The 19,314-nt window shown below is 39.8% G+C and overlaps 2 protein-coding genes across 5 annotated transcripts in view; one reads left to right on the top strand and one right to left on the bottom strand.

Annotated features, from left to right (window-relative positions):
- Positions 1 to 19,314, top strand: part of NDUFAF7 (NADH:ubiquinone oxidoreductase complex assembly factor 7) — a 55,678-nt gene that overhangs the window by 16,768 nt on the left and 19,596 nt on the right. For 2 of the 4 annotated variants that reach the window (XR_002141835.2, XR_002141837.2), the window contains exons 5-10: positions 1,327 to 1,540; positions 2,355 to 2,413; positions 3,102 to 3,212; positions 7,527 to 7,670; positions 8,726 to 8,899; positions 9,402 to 9,685. Coding sequence is in view for 1 of the 4 variants with exons in the window: in XM_002914831.4 (XP_002914877.1) it covers positions 1,327 to 1,540; positions 2,355 to 2,413; positions 3,102 to 3,212; positions 7,527 to 7,670; positions 8,726 to 8,899; positions 9,402 to 9,614 (915 nt within the window). In the remaining 3 variants the exon portion in view is untranslated. Of the gene's footprint in view, positions 1 to 1,326; positions 1,541 to 2,354; positions 2,414 to 3,101; positions 3,213 to 7,526; positions 7,671 to 8,725; positions 8,900 to 9,401; positions 9,875 to 10,357; positions 13,262 to 19,314 lie in introns of those variants that run through there. The other 2 variants (XR_002141838.2, XM_002914831.4) reach the window with 2 other exon arrangements.
- Positions 11,420 to 19,314, bottom strand: part of PRKD3 (protein kinase D3) — an 81,357-nt gene continuing 73,462 nt past the window's right edge. Inside the window, exons 17-19 of the mRNA XM_002914832.4 lie at positions 16,988 to 17,255; positions 14,822 to 14,907; positions 11,420 to 13,949 (exon numbers count right to left, since the gene is read on the bottom strand). Of these exons, the coding sequence (XP_002914878.1) occupies positions 13,776 to 13,949; positions 14,822 to 14,907; positions 16,988 to 17,255 (528 nt within the window). The 3' untranslated portion in view covers positions 11,420 to 13,775. The remainder of the gene's footprint in view (positions 13,950 to 14,821; positions 14,908 to 16,987; positions 17,256 to 19,314) is intronic.

The following is a 19,314-nucleotide window of genomic DNA, read 5'->3' as shown; positions in this document are numbered from 1 at the left end:
CTGACGTGGGGCTCGATCCCATAATGCCGGGATCACGCCCTGAGCCGAAGGCAGACGCTTAACCGCTGTGCCACCCAGGCGCCCCCACATCAGGCTCTTCTGCTATGAGCCTGCTTCTTCCTCTCCCACTCCCCGTGCTTTGTGTTCCCTCTCTCGCTGGCTGTCTCTATCTCTGTCGAATAAATAAATAAATAAAATCTTTAAAAAAAAAAATCAAGCCCACAGCTCTTAAAATGTATAAAGGATGCTTCCCTAGATCAAGTCCTAAGAACCTCAAAAAGCTAAAGAATTTAAAGAAATGTTAAGAAAATAGACAAAGACATATTTATAGAGTTGCTTTCTTTTCTTGATCATAATTTCTGAAGGATTTTTCTCTTGGGAAGTTTTTCTATTTGTAGTTTTTTTTTGTTTTTTTGTTTTTTTTAAAGATTTTATTTATTTATTTGACAGAGACAACGAGAGAGGGAACACAGGCAGGGGGAGTGGGAGAGGAAGAAGCAGGCTCCCAGTGGAGGGGCCTGATGTGGGCCTTGATCCCAGAACACTGGGATCACGCCCTGAGCCGAAGGCAGACGCTTAACGACTGCGCCACCCAGGCGCCCCACTATTTGTAGTTTCATTTCAAAATGAAATTTGGAAAAATCATCTTGTCCTTATTATTAGTCTATACCTGCATATTCAGATCTCAAAAATAGGAGGCAAATCAGCAATGAAAATTAAGTTCAGATGAAAAATACTATTGTTGTCCTATATGCTTTGGCATTCAATTCTTAGCATTGAAACATTGACAAAGTGTTAGTATATTCCTTTTTTTCCTTATGTTTACAACAGTTATAAAAATGTGTGTAGCTAAGAGAAAATTAAAAATGTGGAAATTACAAAGTTAAACTGTCAGGTTTTTAGGGCCACTCAGATTTTATTTCCTGAGGATACAGTTTAAACGTCTCAAAGATGAGATTATTTCATAGACACAGCAGCTTTATAAAATCAAGCGTGTATATACAATTTATTTTCTCGTTTTCCTTTAGATCCCTCTATCTGCTTATTTATTGGATGTTAAATCTTTAATTTTCATTTATAGTCAATCTAATTTTTATCATTAGGAAACCAAACTGTGTACCGTTCATCATTTCTGTGGACAAGGTGTATAATGGATAGGTTATGATTCTCATTGACTGCTGGAGAGTGGCTTGTGTGAAGAACAAATTCTTCCGAAATCCAATTTTATTCCTGTAACACGAGCAAATTATTGAGGTAAATGGTTAGAAAACCCCAAGTCTCCTCAACACATTGTATTTTGCCATTTTCCCCTTCTTTTGTCTTTAGGTCTTCAGTCAGCTTGGATCTGTGCTGAAAAACTGTGACATTTCAATACATCTGGTAGAGGTGAGCGAAAAATTGAGTGAGATTCAAGCATTAACACTGACTGAAGAGAAGGTCCCGGTAGAGCGAAATGCTGGATCCCCCGTATATATGAAAGGTGTTACTAAATCTGGGATTCCAATCTCATGGTACCGAGATCTGCACGATGTTCCAAAAGGTAATATTTTACACGACATCATGAAATCATTTTGATCGCATCCCATCCCAGCAGTGATAGGTGACCAGAGCCGCAGAGGACACACTAATAGATTGAGTTAGTGCCGCTGGGTCCCTTACTCATGGGGAAGAGCGAATCCTTTTCTCGAAAGAGCATCGTATTAGGAAATAACATGGCTAACAAAAGGAGCAATGAGTTTCAGGTGCTTTTGCGAAAACAACAGTGTCGATCTCTGTTGTACCTTTTAGTTTTTCCTGACCGCTGAGACAGTTCTGATGCTGAAGCAGCCCCACGCGGTGGGGCCTGATGGAAGCAGCGCTGGGTGGCTTTAGTTTAACTGTCTCATCTTTTGAACATTCTTGCTGGCCTTTGGGGGGGGGAAATGCCTGCACCGGGCAGGCGTCCCGTGTTGGCAAGTCCCTGCTCACACCTCAAGGGGCGGCTGGTCGTGGGCAAGCCACCGCAGCCGGCCCTGGGCTCAGCTGTCTTGGACGATTTTAGCAAGTTCAGAGCCTCTTTGAACTAACAAATTTGAGTTCTGATTTCTTTCATGCCTGGCGAGGGATAAAAGATTAAATTGATAATTGAGATGCTCTGGCTGTCTGATCCTGCCGTGTGGAAAATGAGAACAGGAGTGTTCTTTTGTCTGTCCTGCATAGCGGGTGAGGACCCAGATGATTCTCTGTAGTGACGGCTGCAGGAGCAGCACGGTTCCGACACAAAGGACTAGGCATTTTCTTCTTGTTAGTGCTCAAAAGAACAAATCAGTATTGCCTTAAAAATGCTGAAACTTTTTTTTTCTGTTTTTATATAGGGTACAGCTTTTATCTTGCGCATGAATTTTTTGACGTTCTTCCTGTGCATAAGTTTCAGGTATTAATGGGATAAAGTCATTAATTGAATAACAAAGGGCCTTATGTTGTAAGAATCAACATTTTTGGTATTTGATTATTGTTAAAATTAACTATATTTGGAATTCTGATGAATAGAAATAATTGAAAAACAAAAGTGAAATATCAACTAGAACCTCCATTCTCTTAGGATAACTAGTAAGAAGGCTTATTTCTCCAGGGATGAAGATGTGCGGAATATAAGATGGTAAATGTCTATAGTACAAGGAACGGTGACATTTTGGCAAATAGTTTTAATATCCAAAGATTAAAATGTTTCCTCATTGAAGTAGCAGTGAGCAGATTTAAGACTCGGTGGCAGTGTATGTGCACCGGTAATTTCTGAGGTAAGAGCGTGTATTGATTTGTTGGCAAAAGCTGCTGATTCATCCTTCGGGTCTGTTTTCCATAGTGGGGGCACTTGCCATGTTTTCTCTCCGTGGCTCCGCCTCTTATCTAACCAACACCAGCAGTTTGCGCCTTCCAGTCGACTCTTACTGTTCAGAGGAAATGAAGTGTTGTGTTTAAATAATTTTAAGTGGTAAAGTACTCTGTAAATATTAGTCATCTGTCATATATGGTAGGAGGAGAAAAATAAGTTATTTTTGGTAGAGGCAATTCTGAGGAAAAACCTGGTAAAAATTTGTTTTTATGCATTATTTTGTGTTTAGAAAACACCACAAGGATGGCGAGAAGTAGTCATTGATATCGATCCGCAAGTTTCTGATAAGCTGCGGTTTGTTCTGGCGCCTTGTGTCACCCCAGCAGAAGTCTTCATCCAAGTAGGAAGTTTTTTCTTCTTAGATCATTGCCAACCAAATCTTTGTAGTCTTGTTTTCTGAGTTCCTGTTTTAGTGTTCCTTGACAGGGGTAAGGGGAGAGTTGCTCATAACATCTGAGGTGCTTTTTATTAACAGTGAACAGCGCAGAGGATCTGTAGGCAGGAGCTGGTTGGTTCAGATCCGCTCTGGATGGCAGGATCTGAATGTAACCTGAGAAGGAAGTTAGTAAGCACTTTCCTCCAGCAAGTCCCTTACCTTCTCCCTTCCCCTCAGTTCCCTCTGACATGGTCAGAGTATTGTCTGCCTGCCCCAAAGAGCTTGAGGTCTGTGAAAACGACTATTTATTGAGCGCTTTGTATGTATTACTTTGAATTGTCTCATTTAATTCTCAAAACAACTTTTTTATTAGTTTTATTCAGTAAGTTTGATTCTAGACTACCAGAATGGTACAATTACTGCTTTCTGTTGACCTCAAGGAATAATCATAAGAGACTTTCTATCTTGGGGTTGTGTTTAGGGGTTCAAAAAACCCTATACTTGTCAAGAATGTTTGGGCTTTAGATTGCCTATTTTATTTATTTATTTTTATTTTTAAAAATCTTTTAAAGAATGGTGATAATTTTTAATAGTTTACAGCTACAGTATCAAGTCTTATATGTATAAATATAGTTACACTAAATATCCATATGGCAAAACATCTACCTCTAGACAGACAGAAAGTATCTTTGCAAGTAAATTAACGGCTTTAAATAATAAGAAAAACAGAAGCTGAAGTAATTTTTCATCTAAAGTGACTATAGCCTATATTAGGGGCGCCTGGGTGGCTCAGTCAGTTAAGCATCTGCCTTCGGCTCAGGTCATGATCCACGGGACCTCGGATTGAGCCCTGCATGGGCTCTTTCCTCAGTGGGGAGTCTGTTTCTCCTCCCTCTGCCCCTCCCCCTGCTCATGTTCTCTTCTCTCCCTCAAATAAATAAAATCTTAAAAAAATAATGGGGAGGGCGCCTAGGTGGCTCAGTCATTAAGCCTCTGCCTTTGGCTCAGGGCGTGATCCCGGCGTTCTGGGATCGGGCCCCACATCAGGCTTCTATGCTGGGAGCCTGCCTCTTCCTCTCCCACTCCCCCTGCTTGTGTTCCCTCTCCCGCTGGCTGTCTCTCTCTCTGTCAAATGGATAAATAAAATCTTTAAAAAATAATAATAATAAAAAGTGACTATAAACCTTATATTAAAACATTCTTACTATAAGAGTTCAAATAGTTATGAAAGCCTTGTCTCATAACCTAAAAATATAACTTTAGTATACATTTTCAAACTAAACAAAAAATATTTTAATTATGGATAGGTAAAATAAGATTATTCTTGCCGTTAATTCAATGACGTTATATATATATATGGGGATTTTGTTGATAGCCTGGCCTTTTAACAATAAAGTGAAATTCATGAAACCTAAGAGTCTACATGTTATTCTAATGCAAATTATATATATATATATTTTTTTTTTTTTGAATCGGGTTTTCAGTCTGGATGGGCAATCCATTCTCTTTTTTTAAAAAAAAGCATATCCCAACTATGTAAAACATGCTTAATTTGTCTTAAAAGATCACTTCTTATAAGATGTACACTGACTAGTATGAGAAAGGGCATTTTATAGATTTTAGAAACTTCTTTAGATGGGGCGCCTGGGCAGCTCAGTTGGTTATGCATCTGACTCTTGATTTTGGCTCAGGCCGTGATCTCAGATGGTGAGATTGAGCCCAGCGTCAGGCTCACACACTGACGTAGGGTCTGTTTAAGATTCTGTCTCCCACTCCTCCCCTCCCACTCCTCTCTCCCCCTCCAAAAAAAAAAAAAAAAAAAAAGCTTTCATTTTCTTACCAAGTTACTTTAGAGTGTTTGTTTTACTAAGCTTTAATTACGGCGGTGAAAGTCTAAATCCCTTTTTTTCCATTATTTCTCATTATACAAAATCCCCATGCTCCTTATGTTTTAACATTCTACCTGCAAGAATCTTACTGGAACTGAATAACCTCTGTAAGACCGACAGGAACATAATTCAATGAAGGTCATCTGAATAGAATAGATTGCCTGTTTTAAAAAGGTCTGCTTTCTGGACTGTGGCTGATAACTTCTTCGTTAGAAGTTATTTACTTCAGGGGCGCCTGGGTGGCACAGCGGTTAAGCGTCTGCCTTTGGCTCAGGGCGTGATCCCGGCGTTACGGGATCGAGCCCCACGTCAGGCTCCTCCGCTATGAGCCTGCTTCTTCCTCTCCCACTCCCCCTGCTTGTGTTCCCTCTCTCTCTGGCTGTCTCTATCTCTGTCAAATAAATAAAATAAAAAAAACTTTAAAAAAAAAAAGTTATTCAAAAGCTCAAAAGCCTTTTTTTTTTTTTTTTTAAGATTTTATTTATTTGTCAGAGAGAGAGGCAGGCAGAGGGAGACGCAGGCTCCCTACTGAGCAAGAAGCCTGTGGCAGGACTCAGTCTCAGGGCCCTGGGATCATGACCTGAGCTGAAGGCAGCTGCTTAACCAACTGAGCCACCCAGGCATCTCAGCACAAAAGCTTTTAAACATGGACCTATCAATTAAGGGTTTTTTGTTTTTGTTTTTTTGCAGAGCGTAAGTTTAAAATATCAGTCTGAGTACTTGTGAACATTTCTATTTTTTCTTATTCTTTTACCTGAGTGAGAAGCAAATTCATAGCTACCAAGAGCTTACTCCTTGGCCCTGGGAGATATGATTGTTTTTAGTTCTTGACTTTAGTAGTACTCACTCATGAAAGAGGGAGTGGTGATTTTTCCCTCTCATTTGAATGGGCTGAATGGTAAGAGAATCTGCCATCTTGAAGAGCGGTCTAAGTTGGTAAGAATGTCAGCATGGTATGCTGGGGTGTGTCAGCTTATGCCCCAAGTGGCTAACTTCATGGTTTTTACAGTTCAACCATAATAATTTATTTATTTATTTATTTATTTATTTTTTTTTTTAAAGATTTTATTTATTTATTCGACAGAGATAGAGACAGCCAGTGAGAGAGGAAACGCAAGCAGGGGGAATGGGAGAGGAAGAAGCAGGCTCATAACGGAGGAGCCTGATGTGGGGCTCGATCCCACAACGCCGGGATCACGCCCTGAGCCGAAGGCAGACGCTTAACCGCTGTGCCACCCAGGCGCCCCGCATAATAATTTATTTAATAGAACTGGGGACTGAGTAGTTTATTGTTTGATTTAATGAGGAAACACTCTGAAAGTTTAACTTGTTTCTAGTTAAGTAGTAGGAAGAGAAGAGACTCAAGAGCTAAGCGTGTGTGACGCCGTATCTGTTAGCTTTGTGCCATTACAGGCAAGATCAGGGTAGGTTAGTTCTTCTTTTTTTTTTTTTTTAAGATTTATTTATTTTAGAGAGAGAGCATGTGAGCCTGTGTGAGCCAGGGGGAGGAGCAGAGGGAGAGGGAATCCTCAGGCAGATTCCCTGCTGAGTGGGGGAGCCTGACAGAGGGCTCCATCCCAGGACCCTGAGATCATGACCTGAGCTACTAACTGACTGAGCCACCCAGGCGCCTCAGTACTTCACTTTTAAGAGAGTGTTAGGAAGAAACAAAGTTATTGTATGTTTTTATAATGAAGGAAAAGTTTTTTCCCATTTCCTCAGGGATTAGGAAATTTCATGTATACTAGTTAGTTGACAAGTTATAATATTGTCATTTCACTTTTTAGATTAATAGGCACTTACTGGGAACCCTTTTAGTAATTAGTTGAACATTTTGGGAGGGCCTCAGGTACACTGACAGCTTTATAAGCTGAGGTTTCTAAATAGAGGGTGTATCACTGGAATACTTTTGCCCCAGCAGAAGGCATCATAATATCCTTGCTTGTTAGGGTCTGTTATATCGGGTTTATTACATTTGTTCTTTCAGCACAAATTTGTGAGTGTCTGTTATTTGCCAGGCACTGTTCTAGGCAGACAAAAATTCCTTTCCCACACGTTCAACCCAGGGAAATATATTTATATGAATTATGAGAATAACATCACTATAAATAAAATGATAATGCATTGGTCATCTAGGAGTTTGGGAGAGCATATGCCTTTTTATAAAAGGGACTAAAATTAAAATGTCTGTAAACAGTGAACGGCATCAGAGCAATGAGGAGTTCTGTATAATAAAAAGGATGTCCTGTGAAAGGCTGAGTGTAGACAACATAATGCATATTGGGAAGGAATTTATTTTTACTGTAACTAAGAAATGCTCATTGTAGAAAAACTCTTAGAAAACCGTTCTTTTCAGTGATGCACTTTGATTCACCTGTTCCCTTACTAGCGTGATGAGATGCGGGACCATGTGGAAGTGTGTCCTGAGGCCGGCGTTATCGTTCAGGAGCTTTCTCAGCGCATTGCAATAGCTGGAGGTGCCGCACTGATCGCGGATTATGGTCATGATGGAACAAAGACAGATACCTTCCGAGTATGTATGACTCAGTAACATGACTTACCTAAGTTCATCGGTTTCATCTACTGTTAGGTTTGAAACTCGTTGAAGATCCCTGCCTTTGGTATCTAAGGTGCCTAGCCTTGTACTATTACATTATTATTTGTAATGAATATTAATTCATATTGTTATAGTTGCCCTTAACCATAGGATTTCACAGTCCAGACTGGCCTTGGAGCAGGGTCTGAATCATCTACACTCGTCTTCAGCTGCAGAACCTAGGTCTGCATAGGTCCTGCTTAGCATCTGAATACAAATGGGAAGATTTTCTTCAAGTTCTTAAGAATTTTCCCCCTCCATTTAAAAAAATTTTTAGTAGTACTTCGCAGATTCGATCTAGCTATTGTGATCGGACTTTTCCTATCATATTTTCAGTCTTTTTTCCTTCTAGATGTGTTCTTTTATTCTTCCTGAGCATCCTTGATGTTCTTTATCGGTTGTGTTCAATGTGCTTTAATTGAAATACATTTAACTGGATACTACTATTAGTCATTTTCTAGATGTGTGGTTCTCAATTTCTCATTTTATTGTATCTAAAAAAACAAAAAGCAAAAAAAACCCTGGAGTTTTTTAAAAATGCTGACCCCCTACCCCTACTTCCAGGATTCTGATTCAGTAGGTCTGGGCAGAGCGCAGGGTCTCAGCGGGTTCTGATGCACGTAGTTGAGGATACCCTTTGTCAGACACCATGTAGAGTCTGATGGAAGTTTCACTTGATTCTAGTAAGAAACAAGTTAACTCACGTGGTGAACTGATGGGCTCTCTAATCCATCAGCACGGCAGTCATGAAATGTGAAAGGCAGCGTGTTCAGGCTCTCCAGTGTTGTACTTTATAGCGGATTTTCCATGTAGCGTTTCATTTGAGGAAAGGGTGCTAGCTAGTATATTAAGAGTTTGTAAACCACTGATTTAGGCTATGTTTTTCTTTTTAACAGTTACGTGAATTGTACTAAAATGATAGCATTTCTTTGATCTTGATAATGATAACCATAAAGGAACAAAAACTCATCATTTTAAAAATTACGTTCAAGGGGTTTTGTGGCCACAAGCTTCATGACGTCCTGACTGCCCCGGGAACAGCAGACCTCACAGCCGACGTGGACTTCAGTTATCTGCGCAGAATGGCAGAGGGACAAGTGGCTTCTCTAGGGCCAATAAAACAACAGACGTTTTTAAAAAATATGGGCATCGATGTCCGGCTGAAGGTAATGATTTTTTACATCTTTTAATTTTGTAGTATCTCACAGAAATGTTTCAAGTAGTAAGTTCCCGCGGCCTCGGTGCTCTTCTTGGCCAGTGGGCCCTGGGTACCGCATCTTTGCGGTAGTGTAGGCCTCGTGCAGCCAGCTGCCCGGGCTGGGGCCGCTGTACACACCATACCCCTGCATTTCCGCACGAGTTAGAATGAAAACTTCCGAATAGTGTTCATGTCCAGTAAGAAAACTTGACTTTGTTCATGGGGATGAATTTTTGAAGTGTCCTGAACAGTGTAGATCAAACCAACTGGGAATGTTTGTTAAACATACAGATCCACAGGTGTGGGTCTCAGCAACCTGTGTTTTAAATAAGCACCCCATGATTCTGAGGCAGGTGATGAGAAATCCCATCTGAAGCCCTGCTTCACTGAGTAGCCAGCGGTCATTAGCATTGCTGCATGTAACTAGGAATCCTGCTGGTTATTTTTACTAAGACGTTTTTTCTCTTCAGGTTCTTTTAGCCAAATCAGATGAGCCGGCCAGACAGCAGTTACTTCAAGGGTATGATATGTTAATGAACCCTAAGAAGATGGGAGAAAGATTTAACTTTTTTGCCTTGCTGCCTCATCAGAGACTTCATAGTAGAAGCCATCCGATGAATGCGAGTCCATCAAAACCCGCTGTGTCACCGGTAGCTGGGTTTGGCGAACTTGCCTGGCAGTGAGCTCAGTGAGGACATTTTACCCCTAAGTCTGCAGAAAGCAAAATAAAGGGAACACCTTTCACATATCACAGGTAAAATAAGTATTACAATATTTTATGTCTTTATAGCCATTAAAAATAGCCCATCTTACATACAGTACAGCTAAATATTGATCTTTTAAGGTGTGTCTGGCTTTTGGCACAATTGTGTGCTTTCAGCTTGATGAAACAAGTTACTGAGAAACTGATAGTCCTTTAATAAGGCTAGTTGCTGTATTTTTATTTTTAAAAGTAAACAGGAACACCAGTTGGTTTAGCAAAAACTGGAAACCTAACTGGCCTTTCACAGGGAATGGATTATATAGAACTATCTGTATATTATTTTTAAAAAATGAGGTAGAGCAATGTGTTCTGACCCATCGCTAACAATGTGGTAAGTGAAAAAGTACAGAATGTTTTATAGTTAGGATTCCATTTTTGTTGGGGGAAAAGCTACCTTTAAAGAAATGCTTGTAACTAATTTCATAGAAATTAATACATTAGTGCAGACTAGTTGTTTTCTGTGATAGTCACTTGTATATAAGAAAAGGATGCCCAGTAATTACTGTTAAACATCCCATGTGCAAGTGGGTTTGAAGGTGGAAATCATTCTCCTTTGTGGTAAATTTTTTACCCTCTCCTTCTGTGAATTTTATAGTTAAAAAAGAATTAGGGGTGCCTGGATGGCTCAGTCTGAGGAGTGTCTGACTCTTGATTTCAACTCAGGTCATGGTCCCCGGGGGTCGTGGGATTTCCAGTCCCACGTCAGGCTCCATATTCAGTGTGGAGTTTGCTTGGGATTCTCCCTCTCCCTCCTTCAAAATAAGTAAGTAAAATCTTAAATCGAGTCCCAGCAAAACTAGCAAACCTAACATGTACCTGAAATATGTTAAGAGTAAATGTAGACTACATAGCGGGAATAATTTTCTGATTTGAGCTAATTCTCCCTCATTTTCAGATAAATGTCAAGTTTTCATTCTGTAAGTTCTCATTCTTTGGTTCACAGAACGTTTATATTACTACCAGATGTATACTTTCTGAAGAATTGTTATATTGGCAAAACAAATTTACAGTGAGATTAAAGGAAAAGAGTATTAGCCATACGTTTTGAACTTACAGCTTAACCACACATTGGGAGTTCACTGGCAGTGATCAGCTCTCGGCTTTCTATTGCTTGTTTGGTTTAACTCAGAACAGGACTAGCATTCTGTATCTCACTCTGAAGTATGAAGGTAAACGGTTTATTTTTCATATGCTGCCCCGCCTTGGGCCATTTGTAGTCACCCTTAATTTTTTCCATATTTTCTTTTATCAAAGACTTGGCTGGAGAATTTTTGGGAGCTGAAAATGCCCAACATTGGCCCCTCTCAATTATTTAAAAGTTTTTATAATTAATGGGAGGAATTAGGCAATGCCTTGTATCTTAAAACCTAGAAGGTTTACTTTGAATGGCCTTTGGCTTATTTAAGTCTTGTAGCAGTTACAATAGTTGAATATTTGATTATAGCTCCTGAAAAATTTATAGTTGTTATAATTCTAAACTTTCATGCCAAGAAATAAGACCTCCAGATAATTACCTCAAATTTCATATAAAATTGAAATGATGAGTTTTTTATTTTAGGTAGTTAAAAAAAAAATCAGTGTTTTAAATATAGCATTAGTTCCATTTACAAATACTATTATTTCCAAAATAATTCTTTTACCAAGGTCTGGGAAAATAACACAACCAAATAAAATTTTCTTTGGATACCTCTACTAGAGATAGGCTCAGGTTTTCACATAGAAAAGTATGGTGATATGGAAATACATTTTATTATCAAGCTTCTTCGAGGATATTTACAAAAAGTGGGATGTAACAAAAAATATAAAAATGTACTGAACAGTGTCATTATAGACTACTTTGTACATTATCAAATGCCTCTAACAATTATTTTCTTATACAAAAACTTCAAGACCAAAAAAAAAAGGGTTATGCAGGTTATACAGGATCTGGAGTAACTGACTCAACTCCAGATTATCTGACAGTGCCTTTACAAATTTTTTTAGAAAACTTCTTAGGCATTCAACAACACAAACAAAAAGAGTGCAATTAATTTCATGGCTTGTAAAGTTTGATTATAGAAGTATAGCAAACATCATTCCAGTTAATTTTCACCTTATGCAGTAAAACCACAATAGGGTGCCTAGGGACTGAGAATTACTCCATTTTAGCATGTTGGTATAAACAGACTTACTTTGGACAGATTTGGGGAAGTCATCCTTTACCACAGAGAAAATACATTTCTAAAAGGTTTTGCAAAATTTGATTAAATGCTTTAAACTCCTACAGGAGAATGAAATACTGAGAGACATTGTGGAGGGTTTCCTGGAGGTGTGTATGGGTAAGCAGTACAGCACAGTGCCGGGGCGGGGGCGTCAGAGGGACTGAGATGGAGTTCATAATGTGCTCACTTTGTGGCTGTTGTGAGGGTAAGTAAAACTGTGTACAGAGCTCAGAAGAGGAGACTGCATGTTGGCTACTCTCTCTGAAGTTTTAGTCCCAGATAATGGAGTAGCTTCAGGACTCTCTCAAGGCCCTCTCTGGCTTCGACTGTATCCAGGGACATTCTTTTCTTTGGCTAGCTCAGATTCAGGGGGGCAAAGACAGTTAACACTGTCACAGTTTTTAGTTTATGGAGTGTAAGTATCCTCATACCTAGCCTGTCTTCACAACAGCACTGTGAGGGAGGGAGAGGCAAGAACTAACTACGGTCTTCATTGTATAGACTGAGGGTCCTGAGGCTCAGACAGATTGGAGCCAAGACTTAAGACGGGATTTTCTGTCTCCAAATCTTTTGCTCTTTTTGGGGGGGGAAAGTTTACAGTGATTACTGTGGAATGAAGAAACAAAAAGCCACTATTTTTTTAAAAATAAGTCGATGGTCCCAGATCTTAAACTTTTTTGGGGGAGAAAGCTATTAGTAACTTTTTAAAAGCTATGAAAAAGTCTAACCTCTTAAACATTATATCTGAGTAGAAAAACACTTCTCTAGCGGGCTGCTGGTGCCGAAGTGTTAAAAAAAAATATATATGTAAGGATAGGGCTACAGTATCAGCAGAGCAAATGAAAGGATAAATTGTTTCATGCTCCACCCCACCCACTCCCCCAAACTGCTTAAAATAATTTAAAAACATTCCTGATATCTGTAAAGCCTTCCAATAAACTAAGGGAAGAAAAAAAGGATACACTGTTCTTCTCCGTAGCATTAACTGATCCTGCACTGGCCTTACTTTTAATAATTTTCTTCCTCAAATTATCCAACTCTGTGTAAAGATAAACTGTGTAATCCCAGTTCAGATCTATACTCCCTGAACGATGGAAGGCAGCTGTGGCACAACAGTGGCGTCAGTGGGAACGGGAGTACACAGCAGAGGAGCTGAGCGAGGAGCAGACAGACCAGCAGGCCCTCCTCCCGGTCCTGTGACACCAGTTGTCCCAAATTATCTCAGAGGCCGTTCCAACATACAAAAGGGGACTAACTTAATCTTTATGTTGTAGAGAGCGTATTAAGAATTCAGCTCCAAAGGTTAGGGACCTAACCTAACCTAACCTTTTTTTAGGTCACTGACCTAAAAAAAAAAAAAAAAAAAGGTAAGATAGCCCAGCATCTAGGAAACATTTCTGGGCACCTAGGAAAACCCCCTGTGGCTCTGTGGTTCAACAAATGTTGAGTCCTCACAGGAAACCTCATGCTGGTGGCCCCTCAGTTCTCTCTTAAATGCAAGGTGGTTAGAGATGCAATGGCTGGACTCTCAGCTTTCCTTTTTCTCCTTTTTTAAAAATAATGCAAGAACAGGAAAGGGAAGATAAAGTTAATGCCTCTATAGTACTAAAGTGAAGAAGTAGGAAAAAAGACAAAAACCAGTCATTGCTATGCTATAAAAATTTATGAAAAGCTTCGTCTCGGTTCCATTGTGTACTTTTATTACTCAGTTTCCCCTCTTGTACCTGCTCGTGATGAACTACAGTACTGGTGTCACTGATGCCTTACCGTCTTTCCCCATGTCTTTGCACCCTTTGAGATGACAACCTACAAACAGTTGTGTAGCAAAACATCAGTCCCTAAAATGAAATCCTTCTTTACTGAAGTTAGCTCACTAATAATTAAGGATCTTCTTCCATATCATCTGGATTGGGAGCCATAATGAAGTGCTTTGGGTACACAAGATTGTGGGTGTATGCATGTATTTCCCAGCGGGCGTCGTCACTTTCATGTGTAATGTAACGTTCACCGATGCGAGTTTCAAATTCTCTAAGGTCAAGCCAAGTCTGATAGTCCTAGAAAAAAAATGAAGTGATTATAAAGTAAAAAAGAAACAAAATCCTGTGAACCTTTTTTTTTTTTTTAGCACCCTAGTCACAAAATGGACAACCCAAACTCCGAAGTACTTGCTACACAGTAATATATTTGTAATATTTAAATTAGCAGTGTTAAATACTTTTTCAAATTTAGAATCTCTAATGAAGTAACTAGTTTCTACAACTAGAAAAAAAAAATGCCCGACGCTTCTGAGATGGCTAATAATAATCACGAAAACATTCTGTTCTATACTCTGACCTTATACCCATACCTTACTCCTCAAAATAGGGGAAAGTACTTAGAATCTACTACCAGGGTAATTTAATAATCATGGAGACTATGACTGCATTTGTTCTGAAGTTAATGCTACCCCTTACTCCCTTTAAAATAGTTCTAAAGCTTCTCTTTACTCCAAAGTTTGGGGTATCTTTTGACAAATCTATGCAATAGCTTTTGGGGGGATTCAGCCAAACATTTTAAATGGCATTTCTGATCTAATCAATGCAATATGAATCTTTTAGTGGATGTTTTTAAAGTAAAATGTATTTGACAAAATAATATGCTTATCTTACAGAAAGGTGAAATGAAACATAAGGTCCTATAAAAAGGCTAACTCACTGCCGTTAGTTCATGCGAGCCTAACTGCCGTCAGTTCTGCATTTCAGTGGTACACGGCAAAACTGCCACAGATGCAGCCACGGGACAAATGCCTCACTGAGGAACACTTACAGTATTCGGAGTCTAGGCCAATCTGTTATCTTAGAGTGGTTTCATTAGGTAAGACAAATTACAATCAATGGCTCAAATGAGGAGAGAGAGTTGTTTTGTTTTTTTGGTTTTTTTTTTTTACCTGCAGCCAGGGATGACTGAGAGATTTGTCCACACTGAAACGTTTTCTCATCTTCACTTGAAGTAGGTTGTTTATCAAATCAATTGCTAAGAGAAAAAATAAAATCAGACATGTGGATTTGGGTATATGGGGCAAACCAAACCCGTGAGTCTGCCTAGAAGGCAGTTCAATCCACAGAAATACAGGGCTGAGGGTTTTCCGCCTCTCAAGGCCAAGCTGTTCAGTAACCCATACACGTTTCCTGGACGTGCACAGCACTTGTCCTAGGGAGCGAGCCTGCTCTGTTAAGGAGCCAGTGCAGGGCACGTGCTCAGTGCAACAGAGGGTCAGTTAGTACCCGCTGCCGCGTCTCCGTTTCTGCATCTGTAAAAGGAGGTTGTTGAAAAGATAATACACATAAAGGGCTTAGATCATGCTTAGCACATAAGTGCTTAATGTTAGCTATTTCAAAATGATTTAAAATACTGATTACAGACTGACGTGCTGTTTCCCGCCAATGACACCCTTCCCTAGTCCCTGGCTTGGTCTGCGAAGGAGCCAAAGCCACTGCCTTCCCTCTACAGATGGAGCTAGCCTGACGTGGTAACTCTACCACAAGTGCACACTCAAACGGGTTTTACACAAATACGCTCATGGTATTTCGTATATATGGTGAGATGCTGGCATACTTATTTTATCCAGTTATTTGAAGAAATGCAGCAGCTGCAAAACCAAACCATATGACCGCATACTGACTTACGTGCTATGTGACAGTACATCTGAAATACTGATCGGCTTACGTTATACCCGTTCTGTTTCTCTTCTGCATACCACAGTGATCTTAATTACGAACTCCTCTGGTTCCAAACACTTCAAACTTTCACCCACTGTTCCTTAAGTGGTTGTCTGCCACGTGCATCAGAATCATTTGGGGTACTTATTAAAATGCATTTCTGGTATCATTCCAACTGGTGAAGTGGAATCTCTGGGATATAGCCAGGGGTTTTCGTTTTAGTACACTCACCATCTGATTAACAGAAGAGGTCTGTGGACCACATGGCCCTAGGAACTCTAAGAGGAGCTCTAAGAGAAACCCTCATAGATACGTCAGTTAGCTGTTCATTACCAAGTAAGCCTGCTACTGTCTTCACATATTGTTCCTTAAGCTTTCCCATTTAATGGGCTGTTAATCCCTATGATCAGGTTTGGTACTTTTGGAAACAAAAAAGACCCCTGTTCCAAAGGTTGGCTAAATTCAGGTGGGGGCATTTCCCTAGTAGGGTTCTATTCAATATGTGGCTGTTGAAGAAATTGTATGCCTTTCCCAGCAGTATCAAACTAAAGAGGGACAGCCACGGCATTCCTGATGGGTTTAGAAGCCAGGCTTGCAAGCTCAAAAACCTTTACTGGGCAGGGAAAACAGATGTATTCTGCTTCCTAGGATTGGTCCACGGGAGGGCTGCAAATAAACTGGAGAACGTCCATAAAGTTCATAACAGGTATAAAAAACCTGAAAGACAAAAGCCTCCATTCAAGGAGCTTACAATCTGGTTCCGAAAATAAGTAATTATGAAAAAAAGAATACTTGAGGAAAAATATCTCCTAAGTTGACCTTACCAAGTTTAGAGGAGGGGCTCAGGGAAGACTTCATAGATAAGCCACAAGTCTTGAAGGATCGGAAGGATTTCAGTGAGGAGGAGGGACTGTAGGCAGGGGAAAGGCCTAAGCAAAATGCAGAAAGTAGCTGGGAAGAGTCACCAACCAGGTTTTATGGAGGGGAGCACGGGAGGGAAGGACGGCGGGTGAACTCGGGCTGTCTCAGACCTACAGCTGCAACGTGCTTAAAGGGAGGCCAAGGTGTTTGGGGCAGATTAACACGAAACTAGTGTTTCCTAAAGACCAATTTGGCCACAGTGGCGACTGGGAAGGACCAGGAAAGAGTCTAATGGACAGGAGCGTTAAGATATTTTAGTATGAAACTAAAATTGGGGCCTGGATTAGGGCTATGCCTGTGCACTACAAGGAAGTAAGAGACAATGCAGAAGGAAGAGAGCTCAAAAACTGGATGAATCTGAAAGATGAATATGAGAAATTAAAAAGGTGAGACAGAAGAGACAGGATGATTTGGGATCACAAAGATTTTTTAGACTAATGGGCACAGAGCTGAAGCTTTTTTTTTTTTTTTACCTTCACCAGAAATTTCTCTCCAGGGATTTGGTGGGTACATGAATGCAGCATTTTGGATTTGGTCATTTATATCTTCATCTTCATTAAAAGGAAACGTGCCACTGAGGCTCACATAGACGATAACTCCCACTGACCACATATCTAGAGAACGGTTGTAACCTTTGCTCCTGAGAACTTCAGGGGCTAAGTATGCTGGCGTTCCTACCACAGATCTCCTGAATGACTTTTCACCAATGATGCGTGCAAAACCAAAGTCACACAGCTTCACCTGGAAATAAAAAGATGTTAATTTTGTATTTTCATCTATCAATCTCTACACACACCTGTCCCTAAGTATGACACTGAATCATTTCAACATACCTGCCAACTGTACGGATTATGAATGTCAAATGAATGCAGATAGGGAAATTGTAAAATACCCTTCTCCCAAAAGGCAGAAACATTTATAACCTCCTGATCTATTACTGACCTAGCAGGAAGAGCTTGCCTAGCGCTTATTTCAAAAAACCACTTTTATGTTCTAGCTTACAGAATGCCAAAAACCAGACTGGTGATCTAAGCGGTCAAAGTTTTTTTGATGAAACTGAAGGGTGCTGATTTTTTTTAGCATTTGGCTTTTAAGGAGCTACTTTTCCATCTGTAAGCAGAAATTACGTGTCTCATTTCTGAATCCCCAGTGACCTTGTAGTGACTGGACACATAAAGGTACTCAATAAATGTTTCCTGAATGAAAAGTAAATTGGTATTTAAAAACAGACCCTTTATTTTTGTTTAATTCTAGAATCTATATTCTCAAGGATTACTATCAGTTGGCAAATAAACTGAGGTGTAGTCAAGAGAACTATTAATGTAGCCCATGGAAGAGCAATGCTAGAGACTGCTTGAAAGAGTAAGAGCAAAGGCGTTTTCTAGGACTGTGCAACAAATGATGGCTAGTCAGATTTTGGATCTGAAAAAAGTTCTGTCTGAAGGTAGCCACAGTCACTACACTATCCTTTTGGGAACAACATCCGTTCTGGAAGTGTGATGAGCTTGGCAGAGCTCAGAATACTTACCTTGCTGCCCATCTTCTAGAGGAAGTTTGGATTTGGGGGAGTAATGACACATGCATGCTGAACAAGCAAATGCCAAGTACTTTCCAGAGGAAATGCCCTGACTCACAAAATGTCTCACAAAAAGCATTATGATAAATTGAGAAAAAAGGGACTTGGCCTCTACAACCAATGGTATAAACAGTGCTGGAAAGCAAAGATGAAGGTGTATTCAAATGCTTCTTGCTATTAGTAGGACACGGACCCTGGTGCATGTTTTTATGATAACTGTGCCGTGTCATTACTGAATGTGGCTCCCTCTCTGAGTCCTAGAAGAACAGGATTATTGACCATGAAGACATGTGAACTCTCTTTTTGTTAAATGCCATATTTCAGGCAATATCTTCATAAAGAAAAGATACCATGGCAGTTTGGCAACTGAATAAGGAAGTGTGGCCGTGGCTAGCACTTGAGCAACAAGGAATGTCAAGTAAATGATGTTATTTTCCCTTTGTTCATAACGGAGGTCAGAAAGATGAAGTTTAGCCTCACTGTAGGGGTGTGCATCCTTTGCCCAGACTATTCTGAAGATCAAATGAGATGATAATGTATGGAAACACTTTAAAACATCACACCAACTGTCAGGAAACCCTTTTTTAACCTTACAATGATAGGGAATCCCTTTTAACCACACAGGCATTATAGAAGAATAGGCTTACTTCCTTCTAAGAGTTGAATAATTTTAAAAAATACTCTTTTTCTTTGAAAGACAATTTGAGTTGTATTTAACTCAAGCGAAATAATCAATTGTCCTTAGTCTAGCCATCTAATTGTGCATTTTTCAAATGTATATATATGTAATAGGTTGGCAATAGATATTCTAGCTGATGAGAGAATTCACCAATGACAAGCATGAAAAATATTTATAGGTACTGCCAACATATATTCCTCAGGAAGATTGTTTCAAACTTTGGGTTTATGAAGCATTTTTTTAGGTTATAAAATAATTCTGGATCAAGATCAACACTCTTTAGTGAAATGAAGTTTAACCAAGTAAAAAAATCAATGCATCACACACAGGACTCGGACACACACACACACGGGATATACATGTGTGAGTGACAGCAGTAATGGGAAATGTAATTCTTGGTGAAAATGTTTGAAATAAAGTACTCTAGAGCAGAAGGGGTGTTGGCTGCCTGCCTCAAAATCTAGTGCCCCCCCCAAAATCTAGTGTCCCCCCACTGTGGCATTACCCGTTTTATTTTATGGGGAATTTGTCCTGAGCACCAGGCA

This window comes from Ailuropoda melanoleuca, chromosome 4, assembly GCF_002007445.2.
Source record: "Ailuropoda melanoleuca isolate Jingjing chromosome 4, ASM200744v2, whole genome shotgun sequence".
In the NCBI taxonomy this organism is placed as follows: Eukaryota; Metazoa; Chordata; class Mammalia; order Carnivora; family Ursidae; genus Ailuropoda; species Ailuropoda melanoleuca.
This window is presented reverse-complemented; position numbering and strand designations above follow the sequence as displayed.